This window comes from Solenopsis invicta, chromosome 16, assembly GCF_016802725.1.
Source record: "Solenopsis invicta isolate M01_SB chromosome 16, UNIL_Sinv_3.0, whole genome shotgun sequence".
In the NCBI taxonomy this organism is placed as follows: Eukaryota; Metazoa; Arthropoda; class Insecta; order Hymenoptera; family Formicidae; genus Solenopsis; species Solenopsis invicta.
The window spans coordinates 10,671,498-10,696,936 of record NC_052679.1 but is presented as its reverse complement, the minus strand read 5'-3'; the positions used below and the strand labels follow the sequence as shown (position 1 = coordinate 10,696,936).

Genomic DNA, 25,439 nt, shown 5'->3' with positions numbered 1-25,439 from the left:
ACTAGAATATAAATGGTTATACATTCAGACAAGAAAAGGACAAATATTAATCAAAGAATTTTACAACGGTATCAATGGACAAAATAGATCTATGAATAAAGAAACCTTAATCTACATCCTAATGAGCAGCAAAAAGCATTTTTTAAATGTTTTTTTAATGAAAATTTTTGTGTACTTAATTTAATTATTGTATTATATTGACATATTTTTTAGTTGCATTCTTATTTAAACATAATAACAGAAAAGTTATTCCAAATACTAATCCGCATTTGTAAAAATCAGTAAAAAAACTATAATTTTATATATATTTATATAAATAATATGGTTTAATTATACATATTTCATCTTTTCAATAATATAAAACTTAATCTATCAGTTATATACACATATTAACATAAAGTGTTCACAGATCATTGCAAAGGATTCAATTCACAGCGATCATGGAGGTCAAGCAACGTTCACCGGAGTCGCGACTTGGATGGGTGACCGCTTGGGAATTTTCGAGAAAAAATTCCCAAATTTTTTTTGCAAAAAATGTTTTTTAAAATGTTATTAAAATATTGTTTTGCTCAATTGGAATTATGTGGTGTAAAAATATAATATATTTATGCGGATATTTCTTAAATATCCTAAAATAGTCTTGAAATGCGTATGTATATCCCGAGGATTGCAAATGGACATCTTTAGGACTCCCGATGTCCACAGGATGTCCAGAAGGCAAAAATGAGGCGCTTATTTGGTAGTCCACAGAACGTCCACAGGACGTTTCGGGACTATAACAGTTTGTCCCCAGAATATCCCGCTCGTCACGACAGGTCGTCTTTAAGACGTCCCGTAGATGTCCCTGTGCTATTAGGAATTGTAAATAATAATATTATTAATCTTTAATTGTAAATCATAAAAAAAATAAAAAACATTGATGTATAATACAATGCATTAAAAGTATCTCAGTCAGCACACAATATTTTTTAAATGTTTTTTAAATATTTATTTAATATTAATTTCTCATTGTACAATTCATTATAAAAAAATATTTATTAAACATTTATTAAATATTTATTTAACCCTTAAACACGTAAGTGGGTCTAAGAGACCCCATATGAAATTTTGAACGCTTGCTATGTGAAGACGGAATGAGATAGGAGGTTTAGACCAAGACGTAAAAAAAGTTTGAAATCTCTTTCGATTGATATGGTTGATCAACATTTTTGGACAACTAGAATTCGAACGGCACGGCAGCAAAGTTTTGTTAGGGTCAATGCGACCCATATAGTGTGTAAGTGAAACTTTTTTGTATTTTACGTAAAATAAAAAAGCTGGACAAAATACGTTCGAACAGGTTTGCGAATGTTACTCGCATATACTTTGTTTAAAGTTGGAATACTATAAAATGCTGTAGAAAAAGGAGTTTTTCCGAAATATATCATGAAACACATCAATTTTCAATTTTAGACACGATTTAATCAAAAATACCTCTTATTTGCCTTGTTACATAAGTACTTTCTCCACCCCTCTACCCTCCTCTATCCCCTCCCTCCATTCTCTTACTTCTTTTCCGTGCCATTCTCTCAACTCATCCTTAATCTCATCCCATACCCATAATTTCTCCTTAATCCATATTTTCATATATCCTACTCTTACTTTCCTACCTTCCCTCCTTATCCTTTCCGCTTCCTTCCTTATCCACTACTCTATCCTTCTGTCCTTTTCTGTCAGATCATCTACTACCCACTTCCTTCTTTCCCTCAGCTTCGCTTTTCCTTTCATCACTTCAATTTTTGCCCCTACACTCGCTAATCTTACCCATACCATTTCCCTTCCTTCCTTATCTTTCTTCTCTATACTCCTTATCCCTTCCACTTTCGCTGTCGCCCCCACTATCTTTTCTATCTCTTTTCTTAAACCCTCTATCCCTTTCTCCTTTGCTTTCACTCCTTTTATGATTATATTTTTCTTCCTCTTCCCTTTTCCTCTTTTCTCCCCTCTAACTCTATTCTCTTCATCCTTTCTTCTAATTCCTTTATCTCTCCCTTTCTCCTTCTCTCTATCTGCCTTTTCCTCCTCCTTCCTTTCTTCACCCCCTTCCTCTTTCTCCTCCCTCCCCCTACCTTTCTCAATCTCTTCCACTCTTTTCTCTAAACTGGCTAATCTTTTCCTAATATCTTCCATCCACTCCCTCATCTCTGCTTTCCCCTCCTTTACCTCTCTTAATTCCGCTTTAATTTAAAACCCTCCCTCACCTCTCTTAATATCTCACTTAACCCCCCTTCTTCTCGCTTTTCCGGCGACCTCAATACCTTTATACTTTTCTTAAAAATATCTGCCTGTAATGCATCTATCGCCTTTCTTTTCTCTCCTCTCTTAAACGCATCTATCAACGACAAACTATATACTCTATCCCTCATTAAACCTTCTGCTTTGCTCAGTCTTCCTCTTCTCCACCCCTTTTCACTCCTCTACTTCCCTTTCCCTCTCCTTCTCTCCCTCCTTTCCTTCCTCCATCTCGTCTTCTAATCTGCCAACTTTCCCTATTCAAGAGTTTGTTTACTTGCAATCAAGTTAAAAAAAAAATTTTTTTTTGAAATATTTATTTATTTATTTATATTTATGTAAATAAAAAAAATTTTTTAAATTAAGTAATATATTTTTTGCAGTTCTAGAAAATATTTACTAGAAAATATAACTCTTTTTAAATATAAAATAATATTTTTAACTTATTTGTAAAATCATTATATAAATGTAGCAAATGTAAAAATACAAAATTATATACTGAGATAATATATCGGTTACTCAAAAGTTACTCCAATTCAAAATTTCCCGCAACTGCACTTACTCTCTCCTGCTATGCTTCTCACTTCTACCGCCCGATGTCGCTACCCTTCTTCTTTTCTGCTTCTTCTCTGCTCTCTATACCTGCTCTCCCGTCTAACCTCCAAATCCCGTCTCAACCCTACTATCACTCGTGTCTCACTATTCCCTTACCCCCGCCCTTTACCCTTATTCATCCTCCACCACCAGCCTCTTCCCTTTCCCTTCACCTCCTTGCACTCCACCACGTCTCACCTTATCCCCTAACACCTGCTTATCAATCGCACTCTCCACACACACGTCAATCATCTTCGCTACCGGAAACGAAAGTCCAACATTAATTAAATATTTAAAATAATTATTTAGAGAAAATATTTATTTAATATTAATTTAACGTTTAACATTAATTAAATATTTAAAATGATTTGAAAAAATATTTACTTAACGTTTATTTTACGTTTATTTATATTTATTTCATATATAAATTTTTCATTTAAAAAAACATTTTTTAAAAACATTAATTTAACATTAATTTAATATTTATTTTTTCATTTGAAACAGTTTCAAAAACGTTCATTTATTAAATATTAATTTAATATTTATTTTATATTTATTTTCTTTTCTTTTAAATAAACGTTTTTTAAACTTTTATTTAATATTATTTAAGTATTTATTTTCAGAAATTGTTTAATTGAAAAAATGATTTTAGTAAGCATTTTTTAGATGTTTATTTAATATTTATTTAATGTTTATTTAATATTAATTATTTTCTTTATTTTTCATCTCTATAAAATTATGTTTATTTATTATTTATCGTTCAAACTATTTATTTTTTAATTATTATTAATTTTAAAATTCGTTTAAAAAATGTTTTAATAACATCTATAAAAATCAGTAAAAAAATTACTTAATTATATATATTTATATAGGTATTCAAATAATTTATGTAATTTAAATAATTATATATTATATTTAAATACTTTAATTATATACAGGTCCCAAAATTCGCGCATTTAGTGTACAAGACGTGATGTTTTTTTTTTTTTAATCTTTATTTTCAGGTGAAAATAAAGATTTAAAAAACCGGAATTAGATAATTTTTTATTCATTTTTTACGTAAAGAATGAAATCAATATTTAATTTATTAACTTTTCATATTTTAAGCAATACGGAAGAAGTTAACGGCCGATATTCATTGATTCTACATTCTTAAAATGTAACTAATTATAACAGAATTGTATCAGCATCTTAAGACATTACTTACAACCACTAGCCAACAACTAGGTACAAGTGAGTGAGGAGCGCGCGCGCTGGCCCTGAGCGCCGCAGAGTCAAGAACGCTTATTCGTTAACTTTAATGTGCTCTCCTGCAAAAACTACTTGTCGCACGCAATTTTGCTAAAGAAAAAAGTTGTTTCTTTTATCGTAAAGTATCACGTCTTGTACTCCAAATGCGGGAATTTTGGGACACCCGTATATTTCGTCTTTTCGATAACATATATTGACCTGATATATCAGTGATGTACACGTATTAGCACAAAGTGTTTACAGATTATCACAAGGGATCAATTCGCAGCGATCATAGATTCCAAGCAACGTTCACCGAGGTCGCAACTTGGATGAGTAACCGCGTGGAAATTTCGGAAAAATAATTCTTAAGAAAAAACCTCAATATTAGAAAAAAATTTGTTTAATGTAAAAAGAGGCATAAATTCATTAATTTTAACGTTTTTGAAAAACTTTTATTGCAAAAGTTTTTAAAATGTTTGTAAAAACATTTTTTAAATATGTGCTGATTGAACATGAAAAAAATGGGCAATGATTAGAATTTTTGAGTGCCGTATGCATGTATGCGAGCAATATGAGTCTTATTTGGAGAACGCATTTGAGGTGCATATCGCTCGCACGCATGAGTACCGCACGCGTGCGACCGATATGATTCTCATATGATGACGCATCTATCAGATACCGTAAGCTCACATCGTGCGGATAATCTGCACAGCATGCGCGCTCCGTGAATTCACTATGCGCGCATTTTGTTATTTGGATTTGTTTATTTAAGAGCTAAATCTGTACTTTGAAATGATATCGATATGATTGTGATTGCCAATTTTTTTGTTAGCAAAAAATTGCAAATTTCTATATTTTGGATATCTCAAATACCTTCTTATTCAAAGCTGACCGCTTTGAGTATGAAACTAAATAAAATTGAATAAAAGCATCTTATACAGTGAGTCTTGTAAAACTTTTTTTAAACTTTATTTTTATATTAATTATTCACTGCGTAATTAGTTTAATGGGCAAAAATTTACTAAAAAGTAATATAATTTTTTGAGCAGTATGTGTGCACATGTGTGCAGATTAATAAAAAATCATAATTTTCCTCTATTTTTCAAGTTGGAAAACTTAGGAAACTTTAAAATTAAAACATAAATATTATATATTATAATCATACTCTTGCTGAATTTGTATTAACAATTCTCCAGCTTGTTCAATTTTTTGTGTTCCGATACTGTCTGCACTTGATACAGCTTGATAACATTTAAACAAAACTACTAATAACCGTTCTAAAGGATAATATGTTTCATCCGGATCCATATTTTCATCACTTTTAGAATGTATCGTAGAGTACTTTACGGTGCTGTCCAATATTTCCCACGTAAACGGACAATGTAATTTTGAAAGTCTTGCCTTTATACTGACTTCCTCCTGTTCGTCAGCCATGTCCTTAAAATAAATTTATAAATTTAATGATAAAATGTTTGAAAACCTGTTTCTAATTTCCAAAATTAAATTGTTAGAATAGAAAATCTATTAGTCTTAGTTGCAAAATTTATATTATATTTCTTTTTGTCTTCTTTCATAAAATTTCACTGTTCTTTTATAAATTTATTTTAAATGCACAGTTAAGCATATTTAAAACCATATATTTAAAACCATATATATTTACATGTAAAGTGTTAATAATCTAGATTATTAATAGTAAAGTGTTATTAATCTATTATTAATAAACTACATTGCATGTATGAAATGTAAACTATATTTGGTGAGTTATCGATATAAACAATCTACTAATAATCACAATGTATACATCATTCCAATTTTATTGGTAGTCTCGTAATAAAAATTATATTTTATTTTTTTTACTTTCAATATTATTTTTATTTTATCAATATTGAAATCATATTAATAATCTATAATTACTTTTTTTGTACTGTTACCTATTTATTTATAACAATTTACACTGTATTAACTACATCAAAGAGATCCATGTAAACATAATATAAATAATATATAAATAATCCATGTAAATCTTAAAATTTAATTTAATCATAAAATTATTGTAGTGTAAAATTTATATACAATTTAGGAATAATCCTAGTTAAGACAGTTAACGAAGTGGATACATGGGTCTATATCATCTGAAACATAGCTCATAACTAAAACTAATATTCTAGATTTATTAAAAGTAAAATAAACAATGTTTATTAAAATAATTACAAAATTCATTATGATGTGGAAAAATGTTTCATAAATTTCAATTTTTAAAAAATAGGAAAAATAGCATTCATTATGACAATCACACACTTGATCATTGATAATAGATATAAAAAATACCATTTACTCTAAAAGTTAAAAATGTACATACAATAAAAATATATGTACATGTATATACAATAAATTCGCAAATTGTGATACTGGTCTAGTTTACACCGAGCACTTAATACGTGTACTAACTCGTAATTTTCTATTAAATTATCTTTCTTTCGACGATGCGTGTATATATATATATATATATATATATATATGTATATGTATATGTGTATATATATATATATATATATATATATGATACATATATTTAATTATCTCGATTCATATTATACCAGCTTAGTATACTATTTTTTAAATTCATTGCCGAAATTAAGATAATTTAATAGAAAATTATTAGTACGTGTATCAAGTGTTCGGTATAAACTAGGTCATTATCTTACTACGCAGCAGTGATACGACGAAGTATATAAAATACGTACTTTAACTTTGATTACTAATATGGATATTAATAATTACCTCAAATCTGAAGTTCAATAACTCACGGTACTATTTACACGTATGTAACAACAACTCTTTTAACTCAATTGTTTAATAGACGTACAAATAATAATGCAACTGCTCAAAGCCAAGCGAGAATATTATCGTTTTTTATCATTACTAATGGGGATCCCCCGCAATCCTCCGGCTCGCCAACAGAACATACACTGGGTGCGTTCCGAAATCACAAACTCAACTTTTATTACGGAACACAGCGTAGGGCCAGTATCACAACTACCGATTAACTTAACTGACCGGTTAAGTGTCAACCGTGATTGGCTATTTCTGGTCAATTCTACTTAACGACAAATACAATTGGTCAATTCCGATAGAATAATCAGCCGATTAAATTAACCGATGGTTGTGAAACTGGCCCGTAGTTAGTTACACTGTAACTGTTACAGTGTAACCAACTTTATTATTAAAAAGGATATTTTCGATAGAACTTTCGGAATACACCCCCGGAATCTACCTTCGTGTTTTCCAAACGGCTAGTGTGTAGTGGCCTTAGAACACACCAGTGTGTATTTCCGAACGCAGTCTATACTACAGTACATCGGAACGCATTTATACGTTGCTTTGTGCCCTCGTCTATATATTACCATATATTACCGGCATTGTCAATATTTATTAGCTTGTTTTATTATTTTTAATCCTTGAATATTAAACAATTGATCTTTTTTTCGTACAATTTAGTGCGAAAAATGACAAAGGGTAAGTATAACAAGGATGCAGCTTTTACTTTTAAATCGATTAAATACAAATAAGATAAATCGATGAATGTTTACATTCATCATTGTTAAAAACTAATGAGATGTCTGCTTTTTAGAAGAGAGTTTAGAAAAAAAGTCTGCGGAGTGTAATGACAGCGATAAAAAAGCAGTGTCCGATTCGGGACCCGACCCCTCGGCTCCAATTACGAGAAAAGGAGTATTAACATCCTTCTTAACTGGCAAAGCTATGGAGATACCAGAACAAGATATCGTAATATAGATTTGAACTACATTCTAAAAAGTTCTCTTTGAGGAAAATTTTATTTGATATGATATTGTATGCATTATGTGTACTATATATTTTGAGTAAAATTTTTCTCTGAAAGGACATTTGAAACTTAACCTTAATATTGTTATTTAACTTATTAGCTATTTAATATTTAATCTTATCTATTTAATTTACTTTTATTTTAGTTAATTGATAATTAATTTAGTAATAAATTTATTTTCTTTTTCATATTCTAAAAGATTTATGAAATTTTCTTAAGCACACATAGAGTGCTTTCCAATTGCAATATTCCTAGACACTTTTGTGCACACGGTGACACAAGTTGCATTCCAATTATCGTAATCGTCGACACAACACTACACATCCATACTCAGCCCAAGAGCTACTAGTCGGATGTGTAAGCTTGTGTTTCAAGTTCAATTAAATAGTTACTAACTGCAGCAGCTATAAATGAAATCGAAGTGATTCAAACACACTTTTTATCATTATCAGGAATAAGACATGGGTATAAATTTGAAAAATAATCCTAACTCTATTTGAAACTGTACACATTAGCACACATTTTGTTCCAATTGAATCATGCACACCGTTACACTTTGTGCGTTTTTGTGTACGTATGTGTCAAGGCATATTAAGCAATTGGAAAGCACTCATAATGTTAAACTTTAATTACATTTTGCAGCTTGGCAAATGCAGGTTTGTCTCTGAATTTGAAAAGTTAAATCGCATTGGAGAGGGTACTTATGGGATTGTGTATCGAGCCAGAGACACAAAAAATGATAAAGTTGTTGCATTGAAGAAAGTGAGAATGGAACATGAGAAAGATGGGCTACCAGTGAGTGGTCTCAGGGAAATTTCAGTCCTACTGTCTTGCCGTCATGAGAACATTGTGCATTTGAGAGAAGTGGTAGTAGGCAGAAGTTTGGAAAGTATATTTCTTGCAATGGAGTACTGTGAACAGGATTTAGCAAGCCTGTTGGACAACATGCAGGCACCATTTTCAGAAAGTCAGGTCAAATGCATAGTGTTGCAAGTATTGAAGGGCCTACGTTATCTGCATCATAATTTTATTGTTCACAGAGACTTGAAAGTCTCGAATCTTCTTATGACTGATAAGGGTTGTGTGAAAATTGCTGATTTTGGATTGGCCAGGTGGTTCGGTTTACCTTTGAAGCCAATGACTCCTAGAGTTGTGACGCTGTGGTACAGAGCACCTGAATTGTTATTGCAAGCCAAGACACAGACTACTTCAGTCGATATGTGGGCAGCTGGGTGTATATTGGGTAAGAAATCAATGCTAAATATAGAGTATTTTATTATTTTATTAAATTTAATAATAAACTTTTAGATTATTATAATTTATCTTTTTTATGATTTATAAGATATTCAAAAGATTTTTATTATTAATATATATTAATATTTTATAATAAATTGTAATATTTGTATTTATAATTTAACTTATTACATTATTTTATTTATATTTATATTTTTATTACGTTTATAAAGGGTTTCCTATAAAAACCAGACAAATCCAAAAAGTTAAGGGTCTGTGTATAATAGAGAAATATAAAGATATTAGTAATAAGAATTACCCAGCAAACATTTTGTACGCAAAGGGATATCAAATTGGCACCAAATTCCAGTGGAATTTGGTACCAAAACTGTATCCTACTGTGTCCGCATTAGGATGCCTAATGTAAACCAAATCTGACATATATGTCTGAAGTCAAATTAAAACCAATACCAGAACAAATTTGATAATTATAATGTGATGACAAAATGGCATCAAGCACAAACCAAATCTGTTATCAAATGCGTTGACAAAATAATGCCAAATACAAATCAAATCTGTTTTCAAACGTGCTAATAGAATGACACTAAATACAGATCAAATCTGATGTTTCCAAGACTAACAAAAAAATTAATTTTTTCTTTTAACAGATTTTATTATTTTTATAGCTTAATCTATATCCACTGTTTTACATATAACATTTTAATTCACTTATTACAATTACGCATTATTTTATAAATTTTTGAAAACGCATGTCGGCTCCGGCGTGATTCGAACCTAAGATTTTGGAATAACAACTTAACACGCTAACACTGAGCTAATCGTACACATGTGATATCGTAATAAAAAGTTATATTCGAAGTAAAGCTGAATTGAACCGAAAGAAACTTGCGTTTTGAATATCGCGCGAATACTCACTAATCCTATGATTATTTAGCCTTAGATATTTTTAATATAAACTATATAAATAATTAAAATCTTTTCCTGCCCATGGCCAGATCAGTCAAAAAATAACAATTAGAAGTAGATTAGTATCATAATAAAACATTATTGACGTAAAGAGTACGTTGCAAAAGTCAATTTTGCAATTAATTGTTATAAACAAATTGTTAAAAATGACTGTAGAGAAAAACTGATTGCACCAATTGATTCACCGGAAAAAATTACTAAAGAAACATATAACGCTTTTATAATTGTTATAGTTGTTATACTTATAAACAAATTAGTTGCATAAGTGTTTTGACAAATTTCGTAAAGAGAGCATGATGTGCGTAATGTAATATTTTATCCTTGTTTAACTTTTGGTGATCAACAAGGATTATGTTATGCGCTTTATGAAACTCAACTAATGTTGCATTCTTGTGTAATAAATGCTGACATTTTCGTAATAGCAAGCTTGCTTACTATCTGCCATCAATTTGTCAATCATACATACAGATCTGTCTGCTATCAACTTCTAATCTGTCGTGTATTTTGACAAAGGGATAATATTGCATTTTTGCGTGAAAATTGCTAACATTTTTTCAATAACAAACTTGTTTAATATTTATAAATTTGTCGTCAAAACTTTTAACAGATTTGCTTGCTTTTCAACGCCAATTTGTCATATACTCTGCCAACAAGGTTGTAGTATGTTTGGTATAAATCTGCTAACAGTAGCAAAAATACCAATGTATGCGGACCATATGCAGACCAAAATCTGTTACCAACCTTTGCAGTTGCAGAAATCGTTATAGGGGTATAGGTTAAGTATTAGTTTTCTCAATGAATATTAAATGTAATGCAATTGATGCGAATAAAACGTAAGACATAAATGTGCCGTACACGATACAACATAACTTATTATTTATCTGTAGTATTTATTGAGGAAACTTATCTTAAAATTTTAATTCCTATTCCTAATATCAAACATTCCTCTATTGTGCGCAGGCCCTATGTTTCAAGAAATGAAAAAAACGTTTCTTATTTTCAAATTGTTTATTGTGTAAATATGATAATTTTTCTTCAGATATTATATCTAAGAACAAAGTTACAAGGTTTGATTAATATTTTTAAGATCCATTTAAACGAATAAAATAAAAAAAAACGTGGGCTTATTTTATTCTTGTGGGAATTTTATATTTAAAGGAGAAAATGGGTGATGGAATATTATTTTTTTTTTTTTAAATAACTCGGTAAATATTAACGCGACATAATTATAAACATCAGTTTGTTACCATAGAGTTATATTAATCACCCTACAGATAAAAATTTATCAGGTATATAGAACAAACGTAATTTACAATTTATTGAAAATGGGAAAAAGTAATGTGTTTGAAATAAGAGGAGGGTCATGACATACTAACAATTAATAATGAAAGAATTGTGACATATTAATAACTTTGAAATGTAAAAAAATCAATGATTCTTTGCAGATCTTACACACTAAAAAGTGTCACAAAACAAGCTTTTATGAATGCTTTATAAAATTTATTTAAAGAAAAATAAATTTTAAAATAATTTCTTTGGCTTAAAAATAACTTTTTAAAATAATTCTTTTTTGAAAAATATTATGCAACGTCTGTTGTAAAGTCTTAAGAATAGTCGTAATATTAGTAATGTAAGCGGCTCATGTACATAATATAATTTTATATACCCAATTTATACACACATTACATCATATACACTCGTCAACAAAAAATGGGGAACACTTTCCAGACACTAAAAAATAGGCTATTTTCCAATGGTTGTAGCTCGGCAAAAAATCATTGCAGATAAAAAATAAAAAAAGCATTTTGAAGCTTGAAGTTTCAACTTTAACGCTAAATCGACAGATTTTTAAAGTTCTTTTAACTTTCTTGTCTTATGCAGTAAAAAAGCACACTTTGTTTTGTTCCTTAAAATTTCGTATTTTTGACACTTTGCAGCTCGACAAAAGAATTTTTTTTAACAATTCAAGCAAAGGTTCGTGAACTACAACATTTTGCGTACAGAATGCTTTTTCTAAAATTTCTCTACGATTTTTTTTGTGTGTGTGTGTTTGTATGTGCGTGTTTGTGTGTGTGTGTGTGTGTGTGTGTGTGTGTGTGTGTGTGTGTGTGTGTGTGTGTGTGTGTGTGTGTGTGTGTGTGTGTGTGTGTGTGCGCGCGCGCGCGCGCGCGCGCGTGTGTGTACGCGCGCGTGTGTGTACGCGTATGTGCCACAGCAAACATAAGGACCCCGCAGTATGTCACTTCTGTAACATTTAATATTTGCACGCAAATTACATATTACTAATTGCAAGTATTTATTAGCGCGCGCGCGCGCGCACACACACACACACACACACACACACACACACACACACACACACACACACACACACACACACACACACACACACACACACACACACACACACACACATACATACATACAGGGTGTCCCATTTTAAATGATCCAGCCAAATATCTCGAAAACTAAACCCAGTAAACAAAAATATTTCAGACAAGAGTTGTATGATTTCAAGGGGGTCATAAGATGGTGTCATTAATTTGACTTTGAATAGTTGTTTGAAAGTCACATGAAGGACACCTTCAATTTTTTAAATGGGACTGCCTTCTTTTTTTTTACATATTCTTGTAGTTTATCTCGAGATCTTTCCAAAACACTACAAGAAAGTTTATTTTTGTTGAGTACTTTCCGAGTTGTGAGACTTGAAAGTTACAGTATACTGTAACTTTCAAGCGTCATAACTTGAAAAGTTCTTAACAAAAATAAACTTATTTATAGTGTTTTAGAAAGCTCTCAAAATTGACTACAAGAAAATGCAATAAAAAATATAGAATGTTAGGGGAGTACTGATACCCTTTAATTAGGGAACTACCGATACTCTAATATTGTATCTTTTATTGCATATTCTTGTAGCTTATTTCGAGACTTTTTCAAAACACTACAAGAAAGTTTATTTTTGTTAAGTACTTTCCGAGTTGTGACGCTTGAAAGTTACAGTACACCGTAGATTCAAGTCTCGCAACTCGGAAAGTACTCAACGAAAATAAACTTTCTTGTAGTGTTTTGGAAAGGTCTCACCACGTGTACACTGTAAAAAAAATTTTTGTGATTTAAGTAAATATGTTATTAGGACCATTCAAGCAAATTATTTACTTCACACAAATAAATATTACTTCAAAGAAGTAAATAATATTTTAAAGAAATAATATTTTCTACAAACAAGTAATATTTATTTATGTAAAGTACATAATTTGCTTGAATGGTCCTAATAACATATTTACTTGAACTATGAAAATTTTTTTCACAGTGTACATACACTGCAAAAATCAAATATGTTATTTATCAAATGTATAAGGAGAAGCTTTAGTTAAAGTAACACATTTGATTTTTGCAGTCTATGTACACGTGGTGAGGTGAATTCAGACCGTCGCACCGTGCAAATTCAAACAACGACGCGTCACCTGTCCCGCCGCGCGCAGTTGCCTACGAGCTAGGAGCGATGGCGCGGCGTCACTGCACATTGGCTCAGACGTTTTATTTTATAACACGATAATTATAGCGAATATTGTAAAATGGAACAAGACTTTTTTGTCCGTTTTCATCTTCTCTATGTTCTCAAAGCGGTAGGTTCCCTAGTTTCCGGACATCCTGTGTGTATATACATATATACACACGCGCACGCGCGCGCACACACACACACACACACACACACACACACACAAGGTACCTGAGCCGAATAAGGCCCACTTAACTTATTTTATTTTATTTTTTATAAATTTTATTTACAAAAATATTGAAATAAACTAAATGAGAATAAAATATTTATTTCAATCACTCGCCAAAATAAAATTATCTTCTATATAAAACATTTTTAAGTAAACAAAAAAAAAATGTTTTTAAACTCTGATATTGGACCTTATTAAATTCTTGTGTTTTTAATAAGGCTCGAATTAAAAATAAATTGAAAATAAAGGAATTAAATATTATTTTTCAACTCACTGTTAAAATAATTTATTAATCACAGATACGAAATCCTTTAAGCTCTATTATACTAGTAAAACATCATAATTATTTTTAATTTTGTTTATAATTAATATTTTAACTATAAGAAATTCTCGCTATTTTAGTGCAATTTTAGCTTATGGAAAGTTAGCATCATTGAAAATCGTTATTCTCTGTTACAAGCCACATACATAATAAACAAATGACAATGGCTATAACAATTAATGTACAAGTGAGCCTTATTTCTTAATACATTATTTAGAAAAAACTATATTTATTCCAAAAAATTGATATACATATTTGTTTTTTCCTATAATTAGAAAGTTGAATAATATTAATTACGTTGTAATAAACTATAAAATAATGTATACTTATTAAATTTACAACACATTTTTATTAAAACGACTGATTTATCCACTTTGTTACAAGTTTTCGTTGCACTGAATAAACGTGTTGCCAGCGGTATTAATTTCCTATTCAGTTTTTATCTACTTCCTATGACATATCTTTTAAGCATATATTTCAAACATAAAGCGAGTTTTTAAATGGTAAATTTAAAAGTGGGCCTTATTTAGTACTGGGCCTTATTCGGCTCAAGTACCATATATATATATATATATATATATATATATATATATATATATATATATATATATATATACATACATATATATATACATACATATATATATATACATACATATATACATACATACATATATATATATATATATACATATAAAATATATATATATATATATATATATATATATATATATATATATATGATGCTACATTTCTGTAATAACAAAACATAATAAAATAAAAATCATATACTTTTATTAATAAGTTAAAAACTACAAATATCGTACAAATATATTGATAAAATAAAATATTATAAGAAACATGAAAATTACTTTTAATTTTAGCACCTTCGCTCCATAGACTGGGGTCAGTCGTGTACTATGAATTTATCACTCCGATCTAGCTATTGAAATAACCCGTTAAGAAATGCCACTGTGGCGCTGTATTTTTCTACCAACGAAATTTTTTTTAGGCAAGGTACAGGCGTATGCAGCACGTATTGGTGTACGCGATGTAGGAAATTTTTCTTGAACATGAATGACTCCACGATATGAAGAAAGGGTTAAAAAATAAATACATTTTTTTGTTTGATTTTTGTAGGAAACTTATATTAACATGTTACATTAATTTGTTTTATAACATTTATGAGTGTATTATATATTTTTTATAGTACTAAGTTATAACAGCGCGCGCCTTCTTTTTTCCACAGATTTTTGTTACGAATTTAAATAAATATTTATAATAATTACCTAATTATACAATTATTGAATTAAATAATTATAATAATCCAATTATATCATTATTATATTTATGTTAATTAAACAATTATTAAATTAGCAAATTTATAATCAATTAAAAGCATGGAAAACAGGCTTCAAATTAAATGACAATTTTAAAATAGGATTACTTATTCTGTTATTAGGAGAATTATTAGGACACAGACCTTTATTGCCCGGCAGATCAGAAATTGCACAATTAGAGTTAATTGTCGATTTATTGGGTACACCCAGTGAAGCTATCTGGCCAGAATTTAATTCGTTGCCGGCGCTGCAGAATTTCACCCTTAAACAGCAACCGTATAACAATTTGAAACAAAGATTTCCCTGGTTAAGCGCTGCAGGACTTAGATTATTGAATTTCTTATTTATGTACGATCCAAAGAAAAGAGCAACCGCTGAAGAATGTTTGCAGAGCAGCTACTTCAAAGAGGCTCCTTTACGTTAGTATCATTAAAATTTTGTTATTTGTTCCTTCGATGTAACTAATAGTTAAAATTTATTTAATTAATATTATCATTTAATATTAATTAAGTTATTAATTAATTAATTAATTTAACTAATTAATTTAATATCAATATTTGCAGCTTGTGATCCAAAACTTATGCCTACTTTTCCACAACACAGAAACATGAAAAAGGCGACTGCGCAAAAAGAAAACCGTGAACAAGAACCCACTGTTACCGACCAAACTAATAATCTTCCTGCGATTTCAGATCTTGTACGTTATTAGAACACAATAAATATATACATATGTTATTTACGAAAGAAAGTCCCCGACTTGAAAATTCAACAAATTATAAAACTAGCAATACAGAATATGTAATAAATTATCTCTTTTACTCCCTGAATTCACTCTGAAAGACTAAAATTATTTTTGAAAGTTGACCTATTTTTTTATTTTGTTTTATTAAACAATTACGTTTTAATAAATTTTATAATTGACAAATCTCATTAAAAGAATTAAATTTTCTTTATAAAGTATTGTTCTATTTCTTTTCATTGATGAATAACAAAACAAAAACTAAAAAGGAGCTAATTTATTCTTTGAGAATAAATTCAGGTAGCACAAAAAAATAATTTATTCCATATCTTCGATATATTTTTTAACAAAATTAAGTTAAAATTTGTGTAATAAAAAAATTGATTATGTTAAAAGTTACAAAAAAAACTCAGTTAAAAATTGCATTAAGATTCAAGTTGAAAGTTAATTTTAAATAGTATTTATAGTATTATTTAGAATATTGTAACTTTTTGAAGTTAGATTACATAACAAAATAATTACGATAAGGATCATTAAATAAATTTCATATTTTATTTGTAAAGTAAGTTTGTAAGACAAATATCTTTTATATGAGAATATATTTTTTTCATAGGAAAATATAAAAGGTAAATTTATTACTTGGGAAAGAAAATTTTATATAATAAGTTAATGTCCAAGAATATTTAGTTGAAGTTAAAAATTAACTAAGATAAGTTATTAATTTTTTAACTTTATTATTTAACTTTTAATTTTTTTAAGACCCAATTCTGCATATTTTCTCAGATATTATCAAAGTTTTATAATTTTTTAAATATTTGAATCGGGGATCTTCGCATTTGTTAGATTTATTTTTTATATATGAATATATGTAAATTCTATGGATATTTATGTGTTTCAGCTTGGTTCTTTAGTTAAGAAGAGACGTGTTGAATGAAAAAATATATTGCTGGAAGAAAGAATCATACTTGATATATTCTTCAGATATATCTGTTTATAACTTCATTTTACGATCGACAACTGTGTGTATACTTATTGCCAAATACATTTATTACAAACACTTGTGTAACATAGCATCTTTTTGTTTTATTTAGAAATGATGACGATATGAGCGGTGAGTGACATATTACATAACTTGCATAAAATTGCAAAAACTGCTGATTTATCAAATAAAACCTTTAACAAACTTTTGTATACTGACTTAATGCCATTCGATTGCGTCATCGATCATGTATTATTCATAAATATCAATTGTAATTTTGATAATGAACATAACACAATATTATATTATTTCAACAAATTATATCTTACAATGATTTTCATTGCTTTTCGTATAAAAAAGAAATGTTCATTAAAATACTTTCAAGGAATTACGATTTTTCGTAGCGCTTTTTGTATTCGCCATTTGGATCGTATTTGGCGACGAGACGATCCCAATCCCTGGATCGTTTTGTTTTGAGATGATCTATCACTTTTTCCGTCATTGCTTTCTGTTTATCGTTGCATTTGTCGCAACCGCTCGACAAGGCATCCGGCACAGTTTCTACAAATAAAAACGTATACGTCATTATTTTGATATCGATAAATTTACTAGTTGGAACTAAATTTTTCAAAATATATTTAATATATATAATACATTATATTCTATAAATATTTTATGTAACATTAAGCATATTTTATGTAGCATTAAGCATATTTTTGCCAGAACATTTTTACAAATTTCTATTTAAAGTTGTAAAATTATTAACAATTATATTATAAAAACAAAATATTTGTTTGATTTTAATTATACAAATAATACATCGCTATCATGATAAAAATTAACTTTTATAGAATGTTTTATAGAAACATTTTTTTAGATGAAAATTTTCCTCTTAGAATTCCTTAGATAATATTTTAGAATTGGTATATATAAATTTCAGAATTTTTTTCAAATTTGTACACGTATTGAAATATTTGAAAAATGCTAAAAGTCTACATTTACCTTTTCTAGTGTTTTTTATATGTGAATTCTAAAATATATATGCCTAGGTATATACATATACAAATATACGTGTGTGCGTGTGCGTGTGCGTGTGCGTGTGTAATACAATTACAATTAAAATTTACTTAAAGAAAACGATCCTTTAATTTTATATATGTGTACACACACACACACACACACACACAATATATTGCTCCAAAAATTAAGGGATCTTTTTTTAAGTAAATTTTTACTTATCTTTAAATTGTAATTACTCAGTGATTAATTAATATAAAAATAAATTTAAAAAGGTTTTACAGGGCAAATTCTTTACTTAAAATGCTTGTTCAGTTTTTATTCAATTTAAGGCTCCTGAGTAGTCGCCCTGGTCATATTGAAATCATGACGTCATAAGCGAGGAATAATACGTAAAAATTTTTTGCCATTTGTAAATAAAAAGAATTTATATAAAACAAAATGAGATTACTTTGAAACACTTATCACTAATTTATAAAAATTTATAACACTTCAACTATCTTTTTCTTCACTGACAATAAATAGTCGTAAAAGGCATGTGAAGTGAAATCTATTCAGACAGGAAGACACACGGACATAGTGAAAAATATGCTACGTATAAATTTTAAAGATAATTTTACTTGCGGCCGATTTTTGATAAATACGAGCTACATTTTCACAATGAAGCTTATTACGAAATTGCATACAAGACAAAATTTCATCGTCAACATATCACTTTTCATGTTTATTAGTTTTCGTTCCGCAATACTATGCCACCACTGTTAATGCGAAGTTCTTAGCTAACTGGCTGCTTATTCAGAAACATCAGATATATCGATTATTTTATTCTTGTTTACAAAATGGTACAAGAATAAAATTATATCTAGGTGCACTTGAGTGATGTTTCTAAACACTTACTCAAGAACCTTAATGTTTAAATGCATGGTTAATCAAAGTACGGATTTTGCTTTTAAATAAAAAATTTATATATATATAAAATTTGGACTTTGCTTGAAAAAAAAAATGGGAACTTGGAAACTAAAAGCCATACTACTTATATGGATTTTATACATTTACCACTAGGAAATTTAAAAGAACACTACGTAATATTCTATAAAATTCTATATGGTAAACATGAACAGCTTACTTCTTGCAAGACTTTCATAAAAGTAACTTTATATCTATTTTTGTTATGAATATTATGTATCAACGACGTGCTTAATTAATTAGAATTAGCGATTGAAAAAACCAAGTTAGGTAGAAACTAGTCTCGCAATGACTGTCTGAATAAAGCGGCGTCTACAATGGGGACGTAGAGTCGCAGGAGCTATCGCAAATTTCTGTATTTTCGGTCGTAGTCGTAGTCGTTCAGAGTTGATTCAATTTCAGTTCTAGAGACTATCGTCATTACTACTGACCAATCACAAGAAAACATAGTATATCTCGTATTAACTAAAACTTTATTTGGGTTTACGATCGTTCTTGCGATTCTACGCCCCCATTGTAGACGTCGCTTTCGAGATACTAAAAGGAGAACAATTATTTACATCTTTAGTTTGCTCGTATCTGGCGTTTAATATTGATATTATTGTATGACAATAACGAGCAAATAATAAATATAAAAGTGATAAATATAAAGAATGAAAAATTTTCATATTTAATTTTTTTCATATTGTATTATATTGGCATTTTTCTTTTTATAATAGCGTTTTTTATCATTTTTTTATTGGGAAAACTAGTGCGCACTGAATGTGCATTCGCCGCTGGTAATTGGACGTTTCTGTTCGCGCGATGATGGTGCCACGAAAACGCCCAATTATCTGCGGGTGCACACTCAGTGCGCACTAATTTTCCCAATGAAAAACGCTATAATAGTTGTTGGTCAGAACTGTAATTGTGATCAGTTAAATCTCGCCACGTTAAATTTATGTTAATCGAAAATTCATCATCGTAAAATGTAAAATTGTTAAAAAGATAACATTATTCAAGTTGCGATAAAAATAAATCCTAAACTAATTGTTAATAATGCCAATTCGTGACAGTTCACGTTAAACAGAATGTATTTTGTAATTTTCAATTATATTAATTTTATTAATTTCTGTTCAATACGCGTTTTTCAAAGTGATAATTTTATTCCGTTAATCACGAGAAATTTCGAAACAGGCAATCTTTTCAGTTTCAAACAATAATCCCGTTAATCTTCTATATATAAGCATTTTTTTTTTAAGTTTACAGATCAGAGAAAGTTGGTGGTTGTGAGTCTCCAAAATATTTGCCTATCCGGGGTAAGGTCTTCTATGTTCAAATCAGTTGCTGTTTAATAAACGACAGAGAGGCGTCGGACAATAAATAAGTTTCCCGCAACGATTCTTTTCCCCGACTCGTGCTCTCACCCAACGTTTGATCCAGAGCTAGCTCTTCCGAAAATCACGGTGCGCGATCAGAGTAACCGCGGCGAGCGACGAGAGTCAAGTAACATCGCATCCATAATCTGAGCTAAACAACTCGCGCGAATGCGAAATTTATTAAGTGTCAGGAGCGTCGAGGGAACAAGTTAAAACATTTGTGAAGTGCGGCATAGTGATCTCGCGCGCCGAGTGACAAAATTTTAAATCCAAATTGACAAAACAGAGCAAGTCTTAAAACTTCAGTGTGCAGAACCAGATTTAAATTTAGTGACATTAAAGACCATTAATTTAAATACCTAAATCTATGTACGATTGAATTGCTCGACCAGCTAATTCCTGCTCCAGTTCATATTCTATTCAACGATCAGCTGATCGTTCATTCGATCTCTGTCACTTTCGCTCTCAATCAGCGCTTTCTCGCGCATGCCGCGGTCGCGCTCAGTGCCGTCGCTTTCAAGAACTCATCTTTGAAAAAGTTATTCCAGATGCTATTCCGCATTTGTAAAAATCATTAAAAAAGTTATAATTTTATATATGTTTGTATAAAAAATATGCTTTAATTATGTACGTTTGATCTTTTCAGCAACGTTTATTGAACTGATCTGTCAGTGATGGTATATGTATTTACACAAAGTATTTATGGATCATCAAGTATCAATTTCTTTACACAGAAGTAAAACGATGTTTGGTAGAGGTTTTGATTTGGATGTGTGACGGTTTGGAAATAAAAAAAAACTTTTCTGAGAAGACCTCTGCAAAGTTGCATCTCCACACATAAAAAAATTAGGAATATAATTCTAATATAGGTATAATTCTAATATCGAGGAACCTAGCTTCACAGAGATGAAAAAAAGATTTCCGAATTATGTTTTGCTTTAAACAACATTTTTATTTTTACTTTATTTAATGTTAAAAAAATATTTTTCAGTCTATTAAAATAAACATTTTTTTAATGTTAACAGAACGAATTTACTTTTATTTTATTTAATGTTAGAAAATATTTTTAACAATAATAAAATAAATATTTTTTAATGTAAAAAAAAATCAATTGTATTATTTCTAACGTTTTTAAAAATATTTTTCTTTATTGCAGAAAATGTTTTTTAAAATATTAAAAAAATATTGCTTTACTCATTGGGGTAATACACATTGGATTATATAAATGTTAGCGTGCTAAAATCATGAAAACTTTAAAACGTTATTTAGCTAAATAATCGATGTAGAACAAAATTGTTTTTTTATTTGAAAAAATAAAGTTTGTACTTTAAGGTGATCAATGATTATATTCGCCAATTTTTTATTCAACAGTGATGAAAGAGTGATTTTACATATTACTGTGTCCAAAAAGTAAGATCAGTTTTTATTTATTTCAAAAAATATTTATTTATTTTTTTAAATCTATTTTGTCGTCTTTAAAGTAATCCCCACCTGACACAATACACTTATTCCAACGTATTTTTCAGTCCTCCAGAAACAAGAATTAAAGTTTCCTTCCGGGATGACTTTCAGAGCGCGTAGCGATTCACGTTATATCTCTTCTATCGTTTCAAAACGATTTCCCCGCAGTGGTCTTTTGAATTTCAGAAATAGCCAGAAGTCACACGGTGCTAAATCAGGCAAATATGGTGGTTGTGGAACGATATGGATCGAATTTTTGATGAAAAAGTCACGAAGAACGAGTGCAGTGTGAGAAGGTGCATTATTGTGATGCAAAAACCAAGAATTGTCTGCCCACAATTCTGGTTTCTTTTTGCGAATAGCTTCACGCAAACGACGCATAACACTTAAATAATACTCTTTGTTGACGGTTTGGTTGGGTGGAAGAAATTCTGAATGGATAACACCACGATAATTGATGAAAACTGTCAACATAATCTTGATTTTTGATTGACCTTTTTTGAACTGTTTATAAGTTTATACCACTTGTCAAGATTTCTTTCTGACAAAATATGGTCCTTGAAGGCTTTCTGCAACATCCTGAACGTTTCTACACCCGAAAGTTCATTCCTCAAATAAAATTTAATGCAACTTCTTTGCGTAATATAATTAAACATTGTAAAAATCGCCGAATGCACTTTTAGCGTCGTACAAAACCAAGCGTAAAGCAAAAACTAATGAATGTTTTGACATGAAATTTGCCACAGATGTCTGTGACAATGCTAACTTAGAAAAAAATATTTATGATGTGCGTTTTACTCGCACGATTTAAATTGAAAACTGGTCTTACTTTTTGGACAGTAGTATTTCTAATTAGACATGGATGTATTAATACATCCTTATTCAAAACTGACCATATGTCTTTAGTATCAAACTGTACTTTTTGAATAGTCTTGATGAAAAAACTTGAACTAAAGCACCTTAATATATTGTTTGACCTACAAAATTTTTACCTAAATTTATTTTTACGGTAATTATTTATTAAATAATTACAGTTTAAAGATAGGCAAAAATTTGCTGAAAAGAATCCCCTAATTGTTTGAGCAGTGTATATACATGTATGTATGATTATCCTTATTTTCTAATTTTTGAAGAAAATTTTACTTGAAGAAATTGAAGGTATTTTTAAAGAAATTTTTATAAATTTACAATACAAAAAAATTTTTGAAAATATGAAAACTTTACCAAGATAATCATAAAATATATAGTCACATCTAGAATCAAATTTATCTAGTAACTAAAATACAAGTTATCAAATTTGTCTGGTTAATTTAATGAAAATTCTGGATCGTTCATTTTTATAGTGCAACTTAATAATATAAATTCATTTTAAAGTTATGTAAACTTAATAACAAAATTTATGGAAATTTAATTTGACATATTATAAGAATATAAATATAACTATTTTTACATTCTATTTTGTTAAGTTTATATAAACATAATTTTAATTAATATTATTACATAAACATAATAAAATTTAAAAAGCTCGCGAACATTATAATGAAAATTTACAGAAATACAATTTTATATGATATAATAATAAAAAAAATCATAAAACTTTTTAAAACTTATATAAACTTTACATATTAATGGTTATGTAAATTCAAAAGCAAGCCCGGATGTAAAACGCACGAGAAAGTTTACTGTGATAATTATGTAACGGAGAGAGAGTACATGTCGAATTCTTTGCCATGATTACAGTTATACAATTACAACTACGTTTGTTCGGTACGTTTAAGTATTTTCTAATTGCGAGAAAATAATTTTGAGCAAACGTTTATTCCAAGTGAAAAAAATAAAAACAAAAACTCAATTTTAATTTTATTAATACTTAATTTATTTAAATTTCTAATGTATTGTATATTACTAATTTGATTTAAAAAATTACAATTTTATCAGAACAATAATATATTATTCGTGTACAATTTTAAATAAATTAATTGTTGATAAATATTAAAAATATTTCTGTTTTTCTATAAAAACGTTTTTGCAAAAATATATTTCCGATAAAAAATTGTTTATATATGAACATATATAAGTATATACTACATATGTCCATTAAATTCATATTAATTTCTTTTGTAATATTTGTTTGGTGTAAAAGAATAATAATGAGAAGACAAAAAAATAATTAAAAGGATAATTTTTGCATTGTTCTTTTTACAAAAAGTTATATTTGAAAAAATGAAAAAAATTGCCTATATATAATTATAATAATATAAGTATATATACATGTATATATGTAATTATATAAAGGCAATTTTTTCCCATTTCGTTAAATATTACTTTTTCTAAGAAAAACAATGCGAAAATTATCTTTTTAATTATTTTTTGTCTTCTCTCTCTTTTGTCTTATTGTTGTTATTTTTCTTATACCTCTTTTACCAAACAGAAATTTTATAAAAGAAATTAATACAAACATGTACGGACATATTTTACATATAATTATACATGTTTACGTATTTATATATAAATAATTTTTTATCGGGAAGGACCTAAATTCGTTGATGTTCTCATGTATTTTCGACTTATTAATTTCTCCATTCTTATTCTTACTTACTTCTCAGCTCGCGGCCTTCGGCAGTACAAGGTCCCTCGTCCATCAGACATCGAATGTAATTGGTGAGAACGCGATTATTCTGGAGGATCTTGTCCACATTCACGTCGTCGTATTTTCTGGTATATTTTTCATCAGCGACGGCCAGAACCACTAGTGAGACTAACACAACCAGAAAATATCCCTTCATCGTGCAAATTGACTGATGTTCAATACGTAAAGAAATCGATGGAGTATGGGACAATAATAATTTTCCTTTTTGCTGACAAGATTCTGCGGGCAAGAGTGAAAAACTAAAGCGGCCCATCAGCGGCGGCCAGCTTTTATATAGTCGAGCGGAGGATGGAGGTCGAATCGACGGAGGGGCCTTGTCGCATACATTCCGAACATTCCAATTGCCAAGTATACAGTGTAATTCAAAAATTTGTGCTCCGCCAACATTTCGACAGTCGATTTCATGTGTCTATATTTACACTGAAAAAAAGTTGTTAACTTTCCTAATGACAATAAATTGTTAAAATCTTTGAAAGCTACAATTCTGAATCGGGAAATAAAAATTACTAAAATATTGTTGAATATATTTCAATATAAATCATATTAATAATCCAGTGACGTACAAATATGAATTCGAAAAATAATTATTAAAAATGTTACAAGTGGAATGAAAAGAAATGCAAAATATATAATTATACAGATTTATTAACACTAAAACATGTTAAGATATATAAATCCTATAAATTATAAGAACAAATAATGAAATTGTTAATAAGG

General features: G+C 29.1%; 3 protein-coding genes across 4 annotated transcripts in view; 1 reads left to right on the top strand and 2 right to left on the bottom strand.

Moving 5' to 3' along the window:
• LOC105200328 overlaps positions 1-7,075 on the bottom strand; it is a 31,172-nt gene extending 24,097 nt beyond the window's left edge. The window contains exons 1-2 of the mRNA XM_026139777.2: positions 6,880-7,075; positions 5,264-5,535 (exon numbers count right to left, since the gene is read on the bottom strand). Coding sequence (XP_025995562.1) covers positions 5,264-5,532 — 269 coding nt within the window. The 5' untranslated portion in view covers positions 5,533-5,535; positions 6,880-7,075. The remainder of the gene's footprint in view (positions 1-5,263; positions 5,536-6,879) is intronic.
• Positions 7,076-7,428: 353 nt separating this feature from the next.
• LOC105200327 (cyclin-dependent kinase 10) lies at positions 7,429-17,474 on the top strand. Of its 2 annotated transcripts, XR_005576634.1 has the most exons (7): positions 7,429-7,614; positions 7,730-7,884; positions 8,585-9,185; positions 15,675-15,971; positions 16,116-16,249; positions 17,190-17,310; positions 17,383-17,474. XR_005576634.1 is itself a non-coding variant. In XM_011167807.3 (6 exons), the coding sequence occupies exons 1-6, from the start codon at positions 7,605-7,607 to the stop codon at positions 17,223-17,225; spliced, it is 1,233 nt and encodes a 410-aa protein (XP_011166109.1). In that variant the 5' UTR covers positions 7,429-7,604; the 3' UTR covers positions 17,226-17,474. The 2 variants fall into 2 exon arrangements, 1 of the variants encoding a protein (XP_011166109.1); XM_011167807.3 differs by having other exon boundaries at positions 17,190-17,474.
• LOC105200326 (ejaculatory bulb-specific protein 3) lies at positions 17,035-24,994 on the bottom strand. The gene is made up of 2 exons (XM_011167806.3): positions 24,672-24,994; positions 17,035-17,831 (listed from the first exon to the last, which is right to left on the bottom strand). Exons 1-2 carry the CDS (start codon positions 24,973-24,975, stop codon positions 17,659-17,661), a joined length of 477 nt encoding a protein of 158 aa, XP_011166108.1. The 5' UTR covers positions 24,976-24,994; the 3' UTR covers positions 17,035-17,658.
• Positions 24,995-25,439: the final 445 nt, after the last annotated feature.